The following is a 19,846-nucleotide window of genomic DNA, read 5'->3' as shown; positions in this document are numbered from 1 at the left end:
TTAATATCTCTAGCTTCCAAAACTGTTACCTATATTTGCATCTGTAACAATCATCCTTTCCATTATAAGCCCCGTAGCAGTGGAGGGAATTGAACTGAACTAAAGCAAACACAAAGTCATTTACGCTAGATTCCAGAATGATATTCGGATTTCATTGCTCATTTACCTTAAAATGAGATATACCAACAACCCTAAGGAATTCACTCACTCATACATACGATTCAAAAACGTACATATAAATAAACACATGCACACAAATGAATTAGTCTAATCAACCAAAATAACTGGAACAGAAGCATATGGAGTGTAACTAAAACTTACCTTTTGTTTAATTTTCTAGAGGAATCTAAACAAAGGCAAGAACTTGCTAATAAAAACTTTTTGGAATATTACTCAAGTTTCTAAGGATAATATATTCCTAATAGTTGTATTATCCTATTTCTAGGCTAACCTTCTAATACTTTTAAAATAAATAGGTATGTATACTTGTATTAAGGAAACTGATATCTCGAAGTATAATTTTGAAAATAATAAGTAATAAGAAAGAATTGCTTTTTGGTTAATGACACAAAACATATAATTAAACTATAACAATTATAACAACTTGTTTGATGGCGGAGTTAGAAGTTAAAGTTTTTGAGTCACAACGTAAAAGGGAATAAGCCAAAAATGCCCATTCTTTTATTGCGCGAAATATCATGTTTTTGATAGATCTTTGTATGGTAAAAAGGAATAACACCTAACCTAAATATTTCCGACAAACTAAAACTTGTCCACGCTAAATAAGTCCTCTATTTTGCTAATACTACATGGTAAAAGGGAACAAGTCTGACTTAATTCATTTTTCTTCTTTAACGTTAAATATTAAAACTTCAAAAGGAATAAGTAAAAACTTATTGAAGTTGGTTGGTTTCCGCAAGCGATTCCGCGTTTTCTTTGATCTTTACCGTCTTTCATTGTTAATTTACAGAGAAAGTTTTGACTTGTGTTTACTTGCTTTTGGCTTAAGTGAACAAAAATTGATATTTTGAGAAAATGTGCTGACGATTTTATTTTCATTAAAGTCCATGTAACGTTTAAGCACTGTATATGTCTATATTAAGCTCGCTGCGTAAATTTATTTTGCAGTTTACATTACTTTGACTGTAGACGTTTTCGTGACAGTGTGTGTGTCGCGATGGAAAACAATAGTATTTGTAAGACACTTGAAGAGTTATTGGATTCCATAAATGATATATCTTCCGATACTAGTTTTCATCCCGAAGAGAGTTCTGATACATCGAATTCGTCATTTTAAGAAGCCAAAAGAAGAAATCAACAAAAAAGAAATTGCATAGAAAAGGTTGTCCGTCACCGAGTGTGAATTCTGTGGAGAAGTTGAGGTGATGCTAATGGCAGAAAGAGAGTTGACCAAATTCGCGGCAAACCTAAAATGTGTAGAAAAGCCGCAAAGACTAAAAAAGACTTAGGACAAGCATATATTTCCTTAAAAGGTGCTTTTGTAGCAGACAAGAAACGAGAAAAATCTTCTCTTGTCGTATGCGATGCAGTACTAGGATATCTGAGGAATGTGCTGATTCTTTGTTCCGAAATGTTTTGGAAACTTGGCAATCACAGTTTACAAACACAATACATTGCTGATTATATAAAAATATATCCAAAGAAGACTTCCATACCTAGGAATGTTAAGTCAACGGTAAAGAAATAGCAACTGTAATTTGTTTTGTACGAGGTGATGAGAGTAACCACCTAGTGTGCAAAGAATGTTTCCTAAAGATGTTTTCTATTGGCGTGAAATACGTTAAGGTGGATCACTAGGTGTTCTCGGTGCTATGCTAAACGCTGCTTGAATAGTGTGGCGTTGAAAGGTAGTGTCCAGTGTTTACTGGTGCCACATAATAAAGGAAGTAATCACGGAATTTTGCTTGGATACTTACTGAGAAATTAGTTTTAGACCCTTACTACAATTCACAGCTAAGTTCCACTTCTCGAACTGCAATGCTAGAATCCAGGAATTAAACGTACACATTTGGCAACAACGCATTATGGCGTTCTGCACAAGTTTCTTCTGAAAATTTATTTCCTTAAATGTAAATTAATATTTAAAAAAATGTGAAACATAACCCGAAAAACGGTCAAACAATATATCTACATTTCATTTCGGAAACATTTCATAAAATTGAGCATTTCTAGTAAGATCTAAGAGCAAATGCCATATGGTGTGCTCATTGTAAAACGAATGAAATATTTTCTTTTATTTGTTACATTTTTCGATACCAAAAGACACAACCAAATGAATCAGTGTCTTGTTGTGTAGCTGAAACATAACTCTATCTTGTAGTACAATATTTATAATATGTAACGTTTCATTGCGTAGTAGCTAAGGGAATGAGGTAAAAGGTGTACTGACTTCCGGGTGGTGATCCACCTTAACGTCGTCATAGAAAAGAAGAAAATATCATCTCATGAACTGTGACAACAGAGGGTTTAAAACGCCGACAACAAAATACTAGATAATAGGTTAATGATTTTTCGCACTCACTTTGAGAAACTTCCAACCTGCGAATCACATTATGGGCGCCGAGGAAGTGAAAAGAAGTACTTGCCAATTGCCAAATTACTTAAGTAAACAGAAGATATATGAACTTTACAAGGAGGAATGTAAATTAAGTAAAGAGAAACTAGTCAGCTGCACCTACTATATTCCATACATTAAAAAAGAATTCAAACTGTTAAATATCAATTGCAATAAAATAGACACGTGTAATTTGTGTGATTCACTTACCATAAAAATTAAATGTGGTTCCTTTAGTGAAATAGGATCCTTACAGGAGAAGTTGTCAGAAAATCAGTCAAAAGCAGAATAGGATTATTGGAGAAAGAGACTTTATAAAGTAAAGTGCAAGGGAAGTTAGGGAAGTGTTGTCGGTGTTGCTTTTGATTTGCAACAGTGCTTACCAACAACCAATTTGCATACTAATGTAGCATTCTATAAAAGGCTATTCTAGGCTTACAATACGACAATGGACAAATTTAACAACGATATGTGGGATAAGGGAATTGCAGGAAGAGGGTCCGACCAAATTGCGTCTTGTTTGCTTTCTTTCATTATGGGATTATCTGACAGTGTAACACATTTAATAATGTATTCGGACATATGTGGCGGACAAACCGCAATATCAATTTTGTTTCGATGTGTAGCTACGCCATGACAATGAAAGAGACATTAGACATCATAGATCATACGTTTTTAGAACCAGGTCATACCTACATGGAATGTTATAGCGATCACTCTAGAATAGAGAGAGCTAAAAAAAAATCTAACATTGAAATAAGAATTCCACAAGAATATTACCAAATGGTTCGAATGACAAGGGGAAAGAAGGCAATTACTATTGTGGAGGTGAGTCGAAAGGATTTTCTTCCTTTTTTCTGATCTTCCAAAGACGGCACTTATTCATCGCCACAACGACAGCGAAGGTAGAAAATTTAATTTTTTTAATATACGTTGGTTACGATACGAACGAGAATTTGGTATAATTCAATACAAGGAAACTTGCAACTATGAAAGATCCATTCAATACACTTGATATGCGTCGCAGGCGATCAATAATAAATGATGTGATAGAACCGTCAAAGTTTGGACCTAACCCGATAAATCAGGCTAAGTATGAAGATCACATTTCACTCCTACCGCTTATAGATTCAATATATCATCCATTTTATAGGAACTTGAGAACGCCAAAAAAGTGTACTTTTTGTTGATCCAGGATCTACTCTTATTGATAAAATGCTGATTACGAAGATGAAGATTAATATAGTGGTAACTGTATTATTCTGTATGATAGCGTCTTTAGGGTGTTTCATATACCACTGAGTGATTTTTAACACGAAAGACGATTGAAACAAAATATTTGTTGTTGTAAGAGAGATTTTGTATTAATCTGCTTTCATATTATAATAATGATTTTGTGGTTCGAAAATTGATTAGTTTGATGTCAAATTCACTTGTAAAACCTTCTTTGTGTATTTATGAAAAATTTCACAATAAAGCTTGCTGGTAGTGCGACTTATCCACTTTTATAACATACAGCATAACAATTAAAATATTTGAATGCTAAAAGGCAAAAGGTGATAAGTTGAACAACGCTTGTTCTCTTATATAAAAATATTTGTCTCAAAGAAAAAATAGCAAAACATGTGCAATTAAATATCCAAACTTGCGTTCACGTAATTAACTTTCATGTGGGATAAATATTTCTACTCCAAAAATGCATCCATAAACTCAATAAAACTAAATCGTTCTCCTGAAAAGTAAATTTTTTGACTTATTCCCTTTTGCATTGTGACTCAAGAGTTAAAAGTACCATTACAAATCTTTGCATAAATCAAATGCACAAGATATTTGATAGAAATTATTTAATCTAAATTAAGATCACTTAAGAAATACCAGTTCAATATTGGGTCATCTTACAAAATTGCAGTCGTTTTAGCGTCTTGGATGTCCAGTCCTTGTAAGTGATATATGTTTCATGGCGCGTTCAGTGCACAAGAGAAACAAGTTCACCTTTTGTTGATTTTGGACTATTTTATTTTTAAGATCCTCTATGTGAAACTCCTCTCCGAGCTTTAAAGATTCATATCGAGATATCGTAAATAACTCTTATAATGTAAAAACTAATATAGTTTCCATGTACTTAAGCATACTGGGAAAATATGTTTTCATTTTCTCACAACTAGTAATTCGACTTAATTTTCTTTTGCTCTGAACGCTCCATATTTCTTGATAAAAATGATGTGCAAGCACTTGGAAAACCAAAAAGAATATAATACAAACCTCAACGACAATGTCTCAAGAAGGGACATGCTTTTATTATTATTAGTAGTAGTAGTATTAGGTCTATTGTGGCATACTATATACAAGGTGGTAAGAAACTATTTGAACAAACTTCTGGAGCTGATTCTCGACACTGAAACCAGCGAAAGAGTTCTGTGTAACTTTGGCCAGTGAGGGTTATTTTCGGCGATATAGGTGCCAAAACTGTGGGAAAATGAACTTCAGAGCGCTGTAATTCAAAAACAATGCAACGTAGAAAGTGCCGCTTAAAACATGACACTCGAAGTCATACCTGCTCGATTGAAAAATGTATGTTTTAAACCACTGCAAGATGTGTGCGAGGGATTTCCCAAAGAAACGTAGCGAATTACTTGCCAAGTTATAGAGAATCCCAACGTTCCATTGGAGAATTCGTCGTACACATTTTGCAGAGGTTTGAAACATACATTTTTCAATCGTGCAGGTATGACTTCGAGTGTCATTTTCTAAGCCGCACTCTCTACGTTGCGTTGCTTTTGAATTACAGCCCTCTGAATTTCATTTTCCCACGGTTTTGGCACCTTATATCGCCGAAACTATCCCTCACTGACCAAAGTTCCAGAAAACATTTTTGCTTGTTTCGGCGTCGGGAATCAACTCCCGAAATTTGTTCAAATAGTTTCTTACTACCCTGTATCTATCTATCTATCTATCTATCTATCTATCTATCTATCTATCTATATCTATATCTATATATATATATATATATATATATATATATATATATATATATATATATATATATATATATAGATAGATAGATAGATAGATAGATAGATAAATAGATAGATAGATAGATAAGTGTGTGTTTGTATACTGCTTTGTTTACGTGGTGGAGTTGGCTCTTTCTTCAAATAGTTATATGATTAAATTAGTAAGATAGGGATATCCCATTGGTAACGCAAATACACGGGGGGAAATATATTTCACCAGAATTGACAGCCACTATATTACACACATTGAGACCATATTAGCTTTGCGTATAACAACATACACTCATATTATTTTATAAAAGCATAAATGTATATATGTTTTCGGTTGGAATCTCAAATTAACTGCATGAAGGGTAATATTTGATCTTTCATCTGTCCTTACTCTATCCATCCATCCATCTAGGCACCGTTTCCCAAAGCCTCTTGTGACGACGGTTATTTATTGAAGTTGCATCCAGTGAATCATAAAGATGATACAAGCAGGAATTCTGACACGAAATTGGTCAACTGAGATGCGAAGGGGTAACCAAGATTTATGTTCTGTCTGGGATTCGCTAAAATTCCATTCATCATCATTCCACGAGATGCTTTAACCCAAGCCTCCGAAAGAAGACAGATGAAGTGCAAGAGAGAGGAACTCCTGCTCTTAACGAGTGCCTCTAGCCACGTGTGTATGCGAGTAGATGTGACTTTACCTTTGCTGTTTCACCTCTCATGTTTTCTCATGTTAGGAGTCCTATGTATAGTCTGACATTCTTTCATTTTAAAAAGCTCTGCCATTTGATTGATCAGGGTAAAGTGTAATTGGTAAATGTGATTAGATGGGTTAATATAATTATACTATATAGTGTATAAAAAGTTGCCGTAAACTGTATGACCTTTCCAGTCAGTGACGTACGCTAAAATTTTATTCGGGAGGGATTTGAGAAAATGTTATATATTATTTCGGGGGTGAGTGACACAATAATATAGAAACTTACGATAGAACTAATATAGAAACTGCTATGCATATAACTTTAAATAGAATATTCATTCCCTATTTCCACCGTCCCTAAGTAAATAATGTATTGCAGATGGTTACAAAAATGTACTCACTATTTGCTAGTCCACATCTTGGGAGAAATTTCATTTGACGGGAAAATTTTTAGGATTGAGATGTGTTTGAAATGAGCAATAGCAGCTTCTACACAAAGTCAATGACGTAAAACCGCACACTGAACCATATTTATTAGTGTATATAACGTAATGGCAACATATGACTCTGTTATTGTTTCACGTAGGTCGTCGATTGTTTCTGGTTTTTGTTGGTACATGGCATTCTTGACGGTCCTTCAGAAGTAAAAGTCCAGAGGTGTCAAATAAGGAGACCGAGGTTGGTAGCGGTACTCCACAGGACCTCTTCGACCAACCCACCGTGCAGATAGAGTTTTGTCGAAGGCAATTTATAAAATATGTAACTATGTGTGCGTGATCACCATGGCCAAATGGCAAAGCCAAGTGAAATTACTTTTGGTATATAGTTAAGCTCCAATCCCAACTGGGATGTTATCATATCGCATTCATTATGATACATCTCCTAAGGGGAAGTGGGTCCAAATTTTTGCAAAACAATGGAGTATCTCACAAGACGTTTAACTTAGGCAGCTGAAATTCAGTATATTAACTCGTTATTTAAAATAAACAGAACTGTTCTAGCACTTTATTTTAAAATACTCTTTTATGCGGGAGTCACTTTCGCTATATGGAAACTTGTAATGGGTTGATATGTAAAAACAAACGAAAACGAATTATATTAGTGTCAAACGAATAGCTTTTGGGTTCGTTGTGTTGCATGGTAACAAGCCCGAAGTTATTCAAGTGAAAATTTATCTTCACAGGAATGGGGGGAGGAGAAAAATTTAATGTTCAAATTGACAGAGATTAGTGTGGAATTCGTAGCTTTTGGAGTCGTTGAGACGAATAGTGACAATCTTTAAGCCGTTCAAATCAAGTTTAGCTCTCATCGGCATGGAAGGGTAAAGGCGAAGATGAAAAGTAAAATATTCAAATTGACCGAGATTAAAGTCAAGGTGAATAGTGACAAACCCGAAGCCGCTCAAGTCCTAGTTTAGAGAGTGTGAAAATAAAATGTCTAATTTGACCGATGTGATTCTGCAATTCATAGTTTTTAAGAGATGAATAGTGACAAACCTGAAGTATTTGCTTATTTAGCTCTCATGCTGTTCCTTTGTTTAATTTAGTGTTATATATATATATATATATATATTTAGTGTTATATATATGTCCAGATGGTGATCAGAAAAATGGAAACACCTGTAGTTGGTAACACGTCAGATGTATGGGTTGGCAGTGGTGTCGTGGCGCCCGCAGAACCGGACCGCTGGTGGTGGTGTGTAAGGTCGGTCTCCATACTACGCCAGGCGCAGTGTCCAGTGGTAGCAGCAGACGGAGGTAGTGTAAAATGGAAGACCTCTCAGATTTTCAAAGAGGGCAAATTGTTGGTGTGCGGTTATGTGGAGTGAGTGTGACGGCAGTGGCTTCTGTGTTAGGTGTGTCGCATGGGACAGTGTCGAAGGTGATGACGGCCTACACAACACACGGGAAAACCACATCGGGGAAGCGGAACAGTGGGCGGAAGAAAATCATGAGTGACAGGTCACGCCGGGTATTAAAGCGCATTGTCACGCAGAACCGTCGTGCCACTGCGGAGCAAGTGACGGATGAACCCAACCAGCACCTCCCCCACCCTGTTTCGACAATCACAGTCCGCCGCGAATTGCATGACATGTACTTACGGGGTCGTGTTGCACGGGCCAAACCGCTCATCAGGGACCATAACGCTTTCGCACGCCGCAAATGGTGCTGCGACCATGCCACTTGGACCGTTGAGGACTGGAAACGTGTGATATGGTTGGGTGAGTCATCCTTCCCCTATGCCCAACCACGGGCCGTGTTTATGTGTGGTTAACGCCCAAAGAAGCTTATGATCTGCTGTGTCTCCGCCCAACTGTGAAACATGGCGGCGGATCGGTGATGCAGTGGGCCGCCATTTCATGCTTTTCATTGGGTCCTGTGGTCACACTTAGCGGACGAATCACTGCCAACGATTATGTCGCAATTTTAGGAGACCACTTGCACCCTATGCTCCGGATGTTGTTCCCGAACAATGACGCCATCTTCCAGGATGATAATGCACCCATTCATATAGCTGGCGTTGTTGCAGCGTGGTTTGAGGATCATCGGAATGAAGTTCAACACCTACCCTGGCCCGCCCAATCCCCAGATCTCAACATAATTGAACATTTGTGGTCCGTCTTGGAAAGACGACTCCGGCGACGATTTAAACCTCCATCCCCTCTCACAGAACTGGCCGATGCCCTGCACGACGAATGGTGTTAAATTCCACTTGCTACCATTCACGACCTCTATGCCTCCATCTCACGTCTCATCAAGGCTGTTCTGAAGGAGAAAGGTGGCCCGACACCATATTAATCTGGTAAGTTGCAATTTCGTTCAGGTGTTTCCATTTTTCTGATCTCCATCTGTATATATATATATATATATATATATATATATATATATATATATATATATATATATACATATATATATGCAGAACCATGTTGTGCATAGAACAGATGGTATATAATCTCTATTGACAATACTTGCAATGGGAAAGATAGGTTCGTTTTAAAAATGCTTTGGTTTACGAACAGCGTTGCAGAAGGAATTAAGTTTGTAACACTTAGATTCACGGTATATTAATTTTATTGATTTGCATAAATATTTTTCGAGATTCCTAGTATTAGATGCTAGGAAATTAGTATTTTTACCTAATGGTAAGTTATTTTTTCTATGTGTTCTGAGTTACTCTTTTTGTTTTGCAACAAACATCCTGAATCGAATTCTGGAACATTTTTGTATCATTCTTAAAAGATTAGACAGATCTTTAAAAATTTATTGACGTAAACTTCAGTTTCGTGTGCTGACCTAAAATATCTACCTATTGAATGAATAACTAAGTTAGGTGTTCCGGGTCGACCACATTTCTAATAGAATTAATTAAGAAATAAAAACGACATTACTTGGCATTTTATACCTACTGATTTCTATTATAATAATTGCTGAAGCTTGTGTTTATTATATTGAATGTTCAGAGCACAAGGCAATCAAGTCATAAAATTGTGAGAAAAATAGGGATAACATTTGTACTGTAAGTTTAATTAAATGGGCATTTTACGTTTGTACGATAAGCTTAATTAATATGGGAAATTATAGATTTTTTTCCTACTTTACTTTAATTTGAGACTTTCAAATTTCATCCTGGGGACGCGGTGGCTCAGTGGTAGAGTGTTCACCTCCGGTGCTTGGGGTCCCTGGTTCGATCCCAGCTCTCGCCATGGGGACTTTGTGGTGGACAAACACCGTACTCATGGGTTTTCTCGGGGTTCTCCCGTTTCCTTCCACTTTCTTCGTTCCACCGTTTCACTTATCTCTCATCATCACCGTCTCCTTTAGCCTAACTGGCATAACGTGAGACATAAAACTTCAAGATTTCATTTCCAAATTTCATCCTATTTCCCACTGAAAAATATCTTTTATTCAACAAACAATTAATTATATACGGTATGATAACTACATTGAAATCCATCGTAATATGGCCCATGATAAACACTTTACCATTTTATATCGTAAAGTCATCCACCGGTGTTTTAACAGAGCAGTGCTTGAGCGATTGGCCGTAGAAATTCAAACTCCGATTAGTGATAACTTCACAGCCTTGTTTTATTATAAGTGTAAACTCTTTAGTAGGTGGATTTTGATTTTTGATTTGATTTTTACTTTAGCGTTCCTTTTAGCAGTGAGGCTATATGAAACATGGGTCTAAGCTTAACGTTAAATTCAACCAATATGAGTTCCCGCCAGGAATCGAACTCCTGTCTTGTCAAGTTTTCATTAACCTACGCCATCTCTGTCGAGATACAACTGAACGCCTTGATGGTAGTTAGCTGGGGCTCCGTCTTGTATGAAAAAATGTTCATAAACATATAGAGTTCTGGTAAGAGGCAAAATCCTTGTCTGAAGCATATCAAGATATGCGTCAACAGTTACAAAACCCTTTAAAACAAAGCAGCAATCGCACCACACACTGATAGTCTACACCACACAGGACCCACGGTAGATTCACTGTCCTGTCCACATGAGCGTGGGGATTTTCAGGGCCCAGCAGACACAATTGTGGTAGTTCACAGTACCGTTTAGCTTGAATTTCGCCTCGTAAAGCCACACAAACTTACCTGCAAATCTCGCATTCTCCCGAACCATATGCTGAAGCCATTTATTTACTCAATCCTTCAATTTGGGTCGTCCTTATGCATCACGTGGGCAGTTTTTGAATGTACAATTTACACTTTACGCTCTTCAGAACGTCCCTTACACTTGACCAGGTCACCCCACTTTCGTGCACTTCCCGGTTCACTGATTTGTGCGGTGATCGGGTGAAATGTGGCAATACTGTACCACTGGACGCTGGACTTGTAGCTGTTCGTGATAAGCTGGATTTTTCCTTGTGCGTATCTTTAACTGTTCCGTCGACTCCGAATTTTTCAACATGTTGGTGGCAGTGTTCCAAAATCTCTGTCAATGCTGTTGTACCTCGTGAATGTTCTTGTACTTTTAGTGCCATTTTAGTAGAGCTTTGCATTCAACAAACGATAAGCAGATCTCAGCAATCGTTGCTAGTTCACTGTCTTCTGCTGTACTGGCTCATTCCACCACCAACAACCTGCGCATGCACGACATAATTTTGCCAGCTCCTCGTACTCGCTAAGTTTAACGCCTACACTACAGTACGTATTAAATTAGTGAGTGTAAATCTTCTTCCTTAGGCATTATTTAATTACAAACAGTGAGTACATTTTTGGACCCTTCTGTACAGTATATAAATGCTACGTAGAATGTTTATAAATTAGTAGAAATAATATAGTGCTATTATATTTCAGCTAGTTTGCTTTCAGTGTTAGTGTTATTAATAATACATTATTAGGTTAAAGCAGTGGTTCTCGACTTAATTCCTATTACGACTCTCATTTTATCACATCCTGTGGCAGCAACCCCCTTATAATTTCAGTTTGTAATAAGCTTGTGTGGGATTTTTAAGATACCTATAGAAGAGATCTAACGATATCCATCTATTACTATAATAGTAGAAACACGTTTTAGTATATTGTGGATACAGTAACTTTTCTAAAAGCGAATGGATTAAAACCAAATTTGGTAAGTTCATTCTCATTACAAATATTGAATCCAGTCCATCATACTGTTTCAAACTGGAGGCCGTTTCAAAGTTTTAAAATTTCAGGACTCCCTTAATTTTGGGTATTATATCCTAATTATATTTATATGCTTCTCAAGAAGCGTCTCAACATAGCGTCTAAAGAAGTTATCGTCATGTCTCAAAGAAATGTTAGCATTGAAGGTGACGTATAGCAAACATACGTAATTCATTAATGACATCATGTACTTGAACAAAATTTTCTTTCATAATACATTAATGACTGCTATTTATACCTAATATCATAATTTAAATTCGTTGGTTTATTGTTATATGTTCACAGCTAGCTCCTTCGTGGCAAAGCGGTTAGCGTATGCGCCTTTGCGTGAGAGACCCGGGTTCGATTCCCGGCGGGAGCTCATGTGCTTCGGATTGCACGTTATTCAGTAGGTCCACGTCTCATACAGCCCCGCTGCTGAACGGGACGTTAAACTAAAAATTAACTCAACTCTTATGTGTTCACTATTATTATTTCTTTAAGTTCAATTTCATCCCTGCATCTTATTTCTTATTCATTATTAATAAACAATATGCATATATTAGTTATGTGCAGTTTATTAATAGTCTTTCTGCCTTACAATTTCTCGACCTAACAAACCTGTATTACAGCCTCCGTTGAATATTTCTACAAAAAAAAAAAAAATAATAATAATAAAATAAAATAAAATAAAAAGATAAAAAGAAAAATCAAAGATAATGCAAACTGACCACTTCTATGAAAGCAATGTAACATAAAATCTGTTAAATCTTTTCCTTGAGTTAATCAAATGTTCAAACAAATATTATGAAGACGAACACACTGGAGGCGTATACTTATGAACACAGTATAATAACATTGAACGTTTCATATAATAATAATGATAAATAGTTTTGTATTTAATTCATACGTACTTCCCAAAATAATCTCTGTAGTGTGCTCCATAGCCTCTTAATGATATAATATAATTATCAATTTACAGTAGATTCCATGACTAATGACATTTTGGCATTATATACGTAAAAATTTAGCTCCAGATATTGTACTATTCATTTAGATAATTTTATATTAATACGACGTTAACTTTCCATAATCATAGGCAAGGCAACTGATACGGGAAGAGAGGATATACATCTCCTCGAGTTGCATGTAATTACCAACCTACGCATTTCAAGATACATGTCGTTCTTTAAATCAACAACTCCCCTTCAAAATATCTACTGTAAAATGTAACCTGAAATATTTGTCTACTCAAATTACAAAATTTGTTCTTTCTATCGCGTGTTTTTTCTCTTAGAAAATAAAACATAAATAGTACTAGTAAATGGAAATTATAAAGCGTATATTTCGAGAAAATCGAGAGGAACTAGTGCTTTTTAACCTAAAAGTTGTTATACGATAAATATGCCACGTATTAAAATGAAACTATAACTAAACTACATTCTCATCAAGTAGTAAGATGACAGTACACACTATGGTTACTGAGATATATCCCAAAGTTGATCATTTACTATTACGTTTAATTGTGTTTAAATATTTTAAGTGCCACATGGATATATTTTATGCATGCTTGGTGTTTTTTTGAGAGCTATGTACATATTCTAATGTACACTTCACGTGTTATTTAATATTCACTGCTACGCCCAGGGCAAAACATTTTGATTTTGGGACTTGGGCTTTAAATTTTCAACTATAATATTGTTCATAGATGAGAGATATATCAATCTATATATTACAGGCAGCTGAAGAAAATTATATAATTGAGGATAAATTTTCATGCTCCGTTTGATGAATGAGAAAATAGAATACTGAATGGCTTTAGTAATAATATTGTCCGTGCCAATAATAAATAATAGTTTGTATCAGGGATACAGAAATTTCTTTAATTTCTTGATGGGTGAAGTTCTGGGAATAAAACCATTCCATATATACTATGTGATCGAAAGTATCCGGACACTCCCCAAAACATACGTTTTTCATATTAGGTGCATTGATTGGGCTGCCACCTACTGCCTGTTACTCATTATGAGCGACCTCAGTAGTCATTAGACATCGTAAGAGAGCAGACTGGGGCGCTCCGCGGAACTCACGGACTTCGAACGTGGTCAGGTGATTGGGTGTCACTTGTGTCAGAAGTCTGTACGCGAGATTTCCACACTCCTAAACATCCCTAGGTATACTGTGTCTGATGTGAAGTGGAAACGTGAAGGGACACGTACAGCACAAAAGCATACAGGCCGACCTCGTGTGCTGACTGATAGAGACCACCGGCAGTTGAAGAGGGTCATAAAATGTAATAGGCAGACATCTATTGAGACCATCACACAGGAATTCCAAAGTGCATCATAATCCACTCCAAGTACTACGACAGTTAGGCGTGAGATAAACAAAACTTGGATTTCGTAGTCGAGGGGCTGCTCATAAGCCGCACATTACGCAGGTAAATGCCAAACGACGCCTCGCTTGGTGTAAGGACCATAAACATTGGACGATTGAACAGTGGAAAAACGTTGAGTGAAGTGACGAATCACGGTACACAATGTGGCGATACGACGGCAGGATGTGAGTATGGTGAATGTCCAGTGAACGACATCTGCCAGCGTGTGTAGTGCCAACAGTAAAATTAGGAGGTAGTGGTGTTATGGTGTAGTCGTGTTTTTCTTGGTGTGGGCTTGCACCCCTTGTTGTTTTGCGTGGCACTCTCACAGCGCAGGCTCACATTGATGGTTTTAGCAGCTTCTTGTTTCCCAGTGTTGAAGAGCAATTTGGGGATGACGATTGCATCTTTCAACACGGTTGACCACCTGTTCATACTGCACGGCCTGTGGCGGAGTGGCTACAAGACCATAACATCCCTGTAATGGACTGGCCTGCACAGAATCCAGACTTGAATCCTATAGAACACCTTTGGAATGTTTCGGAACGCTGAATTCGTGCCAGGCCTCATCAACCTACATCGATACCTCTCTTCAGTTCAGCACTCCGTGAAGAATGGGCTGCCATTCCCCAAGAAACCTTCCAGCACCTGATTGAAAGTATGCCTGCGAGAGTGGAAGCTGTCATCAAGGCTAAGGGTAGGCCAACACCATATTGAATTCCAGCAGTACCGATGGAGGGCGCCACGAACTTGTAAGTCATTTTCAGAAAGGTGTCCATATACTTTTGATCACACAGTGTATGTGTGTCTGTGTGTGGTGTGTGTGTGTATGTGTGTTCTGCTAAGTTCAACTTGGAAGTTTAACTTTCAGTCTCCGCTATCTTTGGTATTTCTTCATCATAATAAAAACCATTCGGTTAGTCCTTTTTTCGTAATTTATCCTTCATTAACAGACGCACCAAGTTTAATTGCATTCTGAAAGTAGCAAACATGTCGAATACACTACATGCTCTGTCTGCTGTCTGCTTATGGATTATGGATCGGATTGTATGCATGTTCAAAAATTGAAGGTAAGAAATGGAGTGAAAATAGGTTTTGATTTTATACAACTTCAAGAATAAAAGGGAGTATTTGAATTTCACATGGATCTTGTTTCTTGTTCACTTATAACTTCTGTTCTATAAACACAAATTTCCCTATAGCGGAGAAAGATAGTCCTTCATTGGATTTTTAGCAAAATATTGTTTATAAATACGTGCTACAATTACTTTCCGTAACAGAGTGTGAGTCCAAAACATAAATTGGATAGCCAGTATTCCAAAAGTTAAAGTTTTCTACTTGTGAAAAAAAATCAAAACTTGATAGACTTTTAAAAAATTACTATGCGTGTAGAATATTATGGTGTGCAGGAATTTGAGTTGAATATCAAGCTTGAAGGTTTGGCCTCAAGAAGTCAAAACTTCAACCTTAGTGATCTACCACTGAAGGATCAAAGATATGTACACTATAAGATTACTGCAAATGTTTAGTAATCTTCTAAAGGTACTGTATATGACCATGCCAAATTTGGTAAAGACGGGTGAGTTGTATCAGTCGCATTTCATTGATATTGCTTATTTTCACTAAGCTCAAACCCAATTTAGATTGTCAATTACTTGGAAACTAAAGATATGTAACTGTAATATTATAATATACTGGAATGTGTAGAAAATCTTGTCAACCTTTATTATCATACCAAGTTTGGTCAAGATCAAATGGGTTTTATCAATCGTGATTTTTGGAATTTCTTCATTTTAATAAGTTCAAACTCAAGAATGAATGTTTCGCATAACATAATATTCAATGAGCATAGTAAGTTAGAGAGGTCTACTACCAAACCAAATTTGGTCAAGATCGGATTAGTATAGTCATTAGCACATACGATATAATAATGTTTTACTAATTAGAACACCATTTCGGTAGCCAATAACAAGGGAACTAAAGATCTATATACCAATCTTTACTTTACTATACTGAATTACATATTTCTTCATTCATGCTAACAAAAAAAAAAAAAAGAAAAAAAAGAAAGAAAGATGTAGTGTTCGGAAGGGGCACAAAATATTACCCGCTTGAAAACCTGGGAATATTAGCTAACTTGTAGTAATAATAGACTGAGGGCAAATTATTGATTTAATACATATATTGACACAGAAATACTTGAGTCACTTCATCTCATTGAAATAACACAAAGAGAGTAATATTTCAATCTGAGTCTCGCGCAACCAAGTAAATATTTTCTTTGGCACTAAAATAATTAAGCACAATAGGTTGCGTCACTTTTAAAGTTTAGTGATTCATACTCATACGAAAAAAGACTCATATATAAAATACACAGCACAATATCCAAATGTACTCAAATAAAGTAATTGTTTTCACTAAGTTATGTTCTTTATAATTTATAAGTTAAACAAATTATTGCTCGAAAATGACGTTCTATACGTATTCTCTGATAAACAATATTTCAAATAAATATAAATTCATGATTTGGCTCATGATTTGTTTGTTTACTGTAAAACAAAGTAAAAAAACTATTCGTTAAAACAAATTATTATATTAAGAAGTCATATATTAACTCTAAATATACTCAAGAACCAAGTGTCGAAAAACAATGAAAATTCTATTTAAAAGATCAAAGTCGTTGCAATTGTAATGCATATACATAATATTTTCTTAGCAATTTGCTCTGCTGTCTTGTAATTTTTTATGTATTCTCTTTCCATTTGAGATATCGGAAGACTAATTCTACTTGTATTTTATTTTCAAATCGCGTTACAATATGTTTCCTTATTTTTTTAAAAACAAATTGTTTTTTACGGCATCATTCGTCTATTAGAAAACACACTTGATTTCATACAATTTGTTTTTCTCTCTTCTCCAACAAATATTATATTATTGAATTTTGCTTTATAAATTAATATAGAAGATAAAATTTAAAAAAATAAGTTAACAAATTTCTTTCAAATATGGTATCGAGAACATATGATCAATTATTTCGGTAGGTACGCAAGCACCAGATATATACATTTTTAAATTAATAGTTGCAACAAGTTACTTAACTGATAGGTTCTTAAATAGAGAAACAGTAGTAGTAACTTGGAACATTTAATAACAATGAAAATGTGAAGACAGGTTATACGTCCGTATAAAGTTGTAATATTATAAATTTGAATTACATTTGAAAGCTGTATATTGAAAAATATGATTATCCTAACAGTGAGGGTATGTAGAATTCCGATCATATTTATAGTACAGTAATACTGTTTATTAATTTTACCAGATTGATGAATAAAACTTAATATAGGTATAAACTCAGGTCACCGTCTTAGCTTTCCATGTGCGAAAAACATTTTTTAATGTACTTTATGTATCACTATTAAGATTGAAGTAATATAACGAAGATAGGAGTTACTAATAATCATTACGGTGCAGTTTCTTCTGTTTGCTATCCCACACCAATGACAAACCTACTTTGCGATCCTCTATACTAGAAATTAACATGACCGTCCAAAAAAGTAGACACTTATTACTGTCCTACTTTAAGACCTCTTCTAATCATAACGCTTTATTAATTGCTATCAAATTCTTATGTAAAATCATGGAAGTACTTCAGAATCTGGTGTTCGGTAAACTTAACTTGTTTGTCATTGTTTTACGGATGTTCAGCAATAAAACTAAAAAACATAAATCTGGGATAATTGCTGTTCTTTCATCGTTCAAGACAATATGACTTTATACATTCATTTTCTAAGGTAAACTAAACATTTATTTTGTAGATTCTCGTTGCTTGCAACTCTAATTGAATTGAATATTAATTAGAGGAAAGGAAAACAAGTATTTTAAATGAATGAATTGTTATACAATTAGAAAATATGTTTTTGGTGCGTTGTTTGCTTAGTGACCAGAGAACGAGAACTCATGCGTCATCAACAAGCATTTAACTCTTTCGCATTCTATTCCGTTATCTGCACGAATTATATCTTCAGTGATTATTTAATTGGCATTATTGATTTCATAGAATATTTATATACATGATTTGCCGGTCGCTTGTTTAGATATTTCCAATCTTCGTCAATAGCGGGCAGTCAAATTTAGTATTGTAGAAGTCCTATTCTCTATGTTCCGCGAAAGTTCTTTTTTTTTAATTTGTGGTTTATGTCTTTGTAGGAAAGTGTTTCAACGAAACTGTTGCTAATTACTGAGAGTATTCTTATGATATTTGATCATAATAAGGCATTACTGCTCAGTAAGACCTACACATAAGACCTATTTTATGGCAATGTTGCTTTGAAATAAACATCCTATATTTTGTAACCAAAGTAAAAAATACTTTAAAAATTACGAAATTATGATCAGGAAGACATGGTTCAACCATAAAAGGAAACTAAACATTTTAATAGTAACGCTATCAATGCTTGCCAATTAAAGGGTTAAAACAACAGAAGTGATATCAATATCGGGTTAATATTCAGTAAGAGTTCATTTTATCTTCTTGTTTCAATCTCATTTCTGGATACCCACGGTTCATTTCCACAAAACATTTTATTATATATAACTTATTATTTTGGCAACCATGAGATTATGCACTTACCACTAACACGAAGATAAACTTGTTTGACGCGAGGTGGATGAGTAGCCACTTGACACTCATATAAGCCTTCATCCCTCTTGTTCACATACAGGATTTCAAGCCTCCAATTGTTTGGATACCGGTAATTCAGGCTGAAACGGGAATCACTGCTATAGGTTTGGCGGCCAACTGTTAGCAAGTGAATAGAATCCTGCTTCCGGTGGAGCCATGTTACCTGCCATGAAAGAAAAATAATAATTTAATAAGATATGGACATTTAAGTTTGTATCTTATCTATCATATCATAAATATAATTTAAATATACAAGAACTTGGACTTCAATCTTCTTGGTTGGTTGATTGAATTTAACCTTAATTACTTTTCAGAATCTAGGTTATAAGAAACGTTGACCTCATAGCTAGAGCAAACGTCGGTTCCGAGCCATATGCATTGCCAAAGCTTACGAATTGTTTACTATGGAATTTTTCCTATTTCTTCTCTCTAATTTCGTTCCTTACTCAATCAGGTGTGAATATGTAGTTAACTGGTGATGTGCATTGTAAAAGCGAGAGATTCTCTTTCCCTCTCATAAACTTTTAACCTAAATTACGCGGTTAAACCTCTACTCTCCAACAAAAGCAAATTATGTTTATAGAAATTAGATTTGTTCATGCAACATGTTTTATTTAAAAATTAAGGGAAGGAGCAGTATTCCCTTCCTGATTATGAACCCATCTCAACTCCAAGGACCATCAATGATTGGGAATGTGAAGGAAAAATATGCTATATAAAAAAAAAGAGAGATGACAGAATAATTTTGAAAATGATGTCGAATGTCATGGAACTTTCGATGGTGATATGCATATACGATTAACTAACTATCGGACTCTATGGCCTATGGAATCCAGAGGTTCAATACTGCATTCATAAATTTTTACATTGTCTTCTGTCCTTTTCCAT

At 35.4% G+C, this 19,846-nt stretch overlaps 1 protein-coding gene across 1 annotated transcript in view; it reads right to left on the bottom strand.

Annotated features, from left to right (window-relative positions):
• LOC145678368 (zwei Ig domain protein zig-8-like) overlaps positions 1 to 19,846 on the bottom strand; it is an 887,136-nt gene that overhangs the window by 223,007 nt on the left and 644,283 nt on the right. The window contains exon 6 of the mRNA XM_081748434.1: positions 18,908 to 19,121. Within this exon, the coding sequence (XP_081604560.1) occupies positions 18,908 to 19,121 (214 nt within the window). The remainder of the gene's footprint in view (positions 1 to 18,907; positions 19,122 to 19,846) is intronic.

The sequence above is a fragment of the Thermobia domestica genome, chromosome 2 (assembly GCF_964235325.1).
Source record: "Thermobia domestica chromosome 2, izTheDome1.hap1.1, whole genome shotgun sequence".
In the NCBI taxonomy this organism is placed as follows: domain Eukaryota; kingdom Metazoa; phylum Arthropoda; class Insecta; order Zygentoma; family Lepismatidae; genus Thermobia; species Thermobia domestica.
Note: the sequence above shows the minus strand (reverse complement) of the source record. Positions and strands in the feature narration are given on the sequence as shown.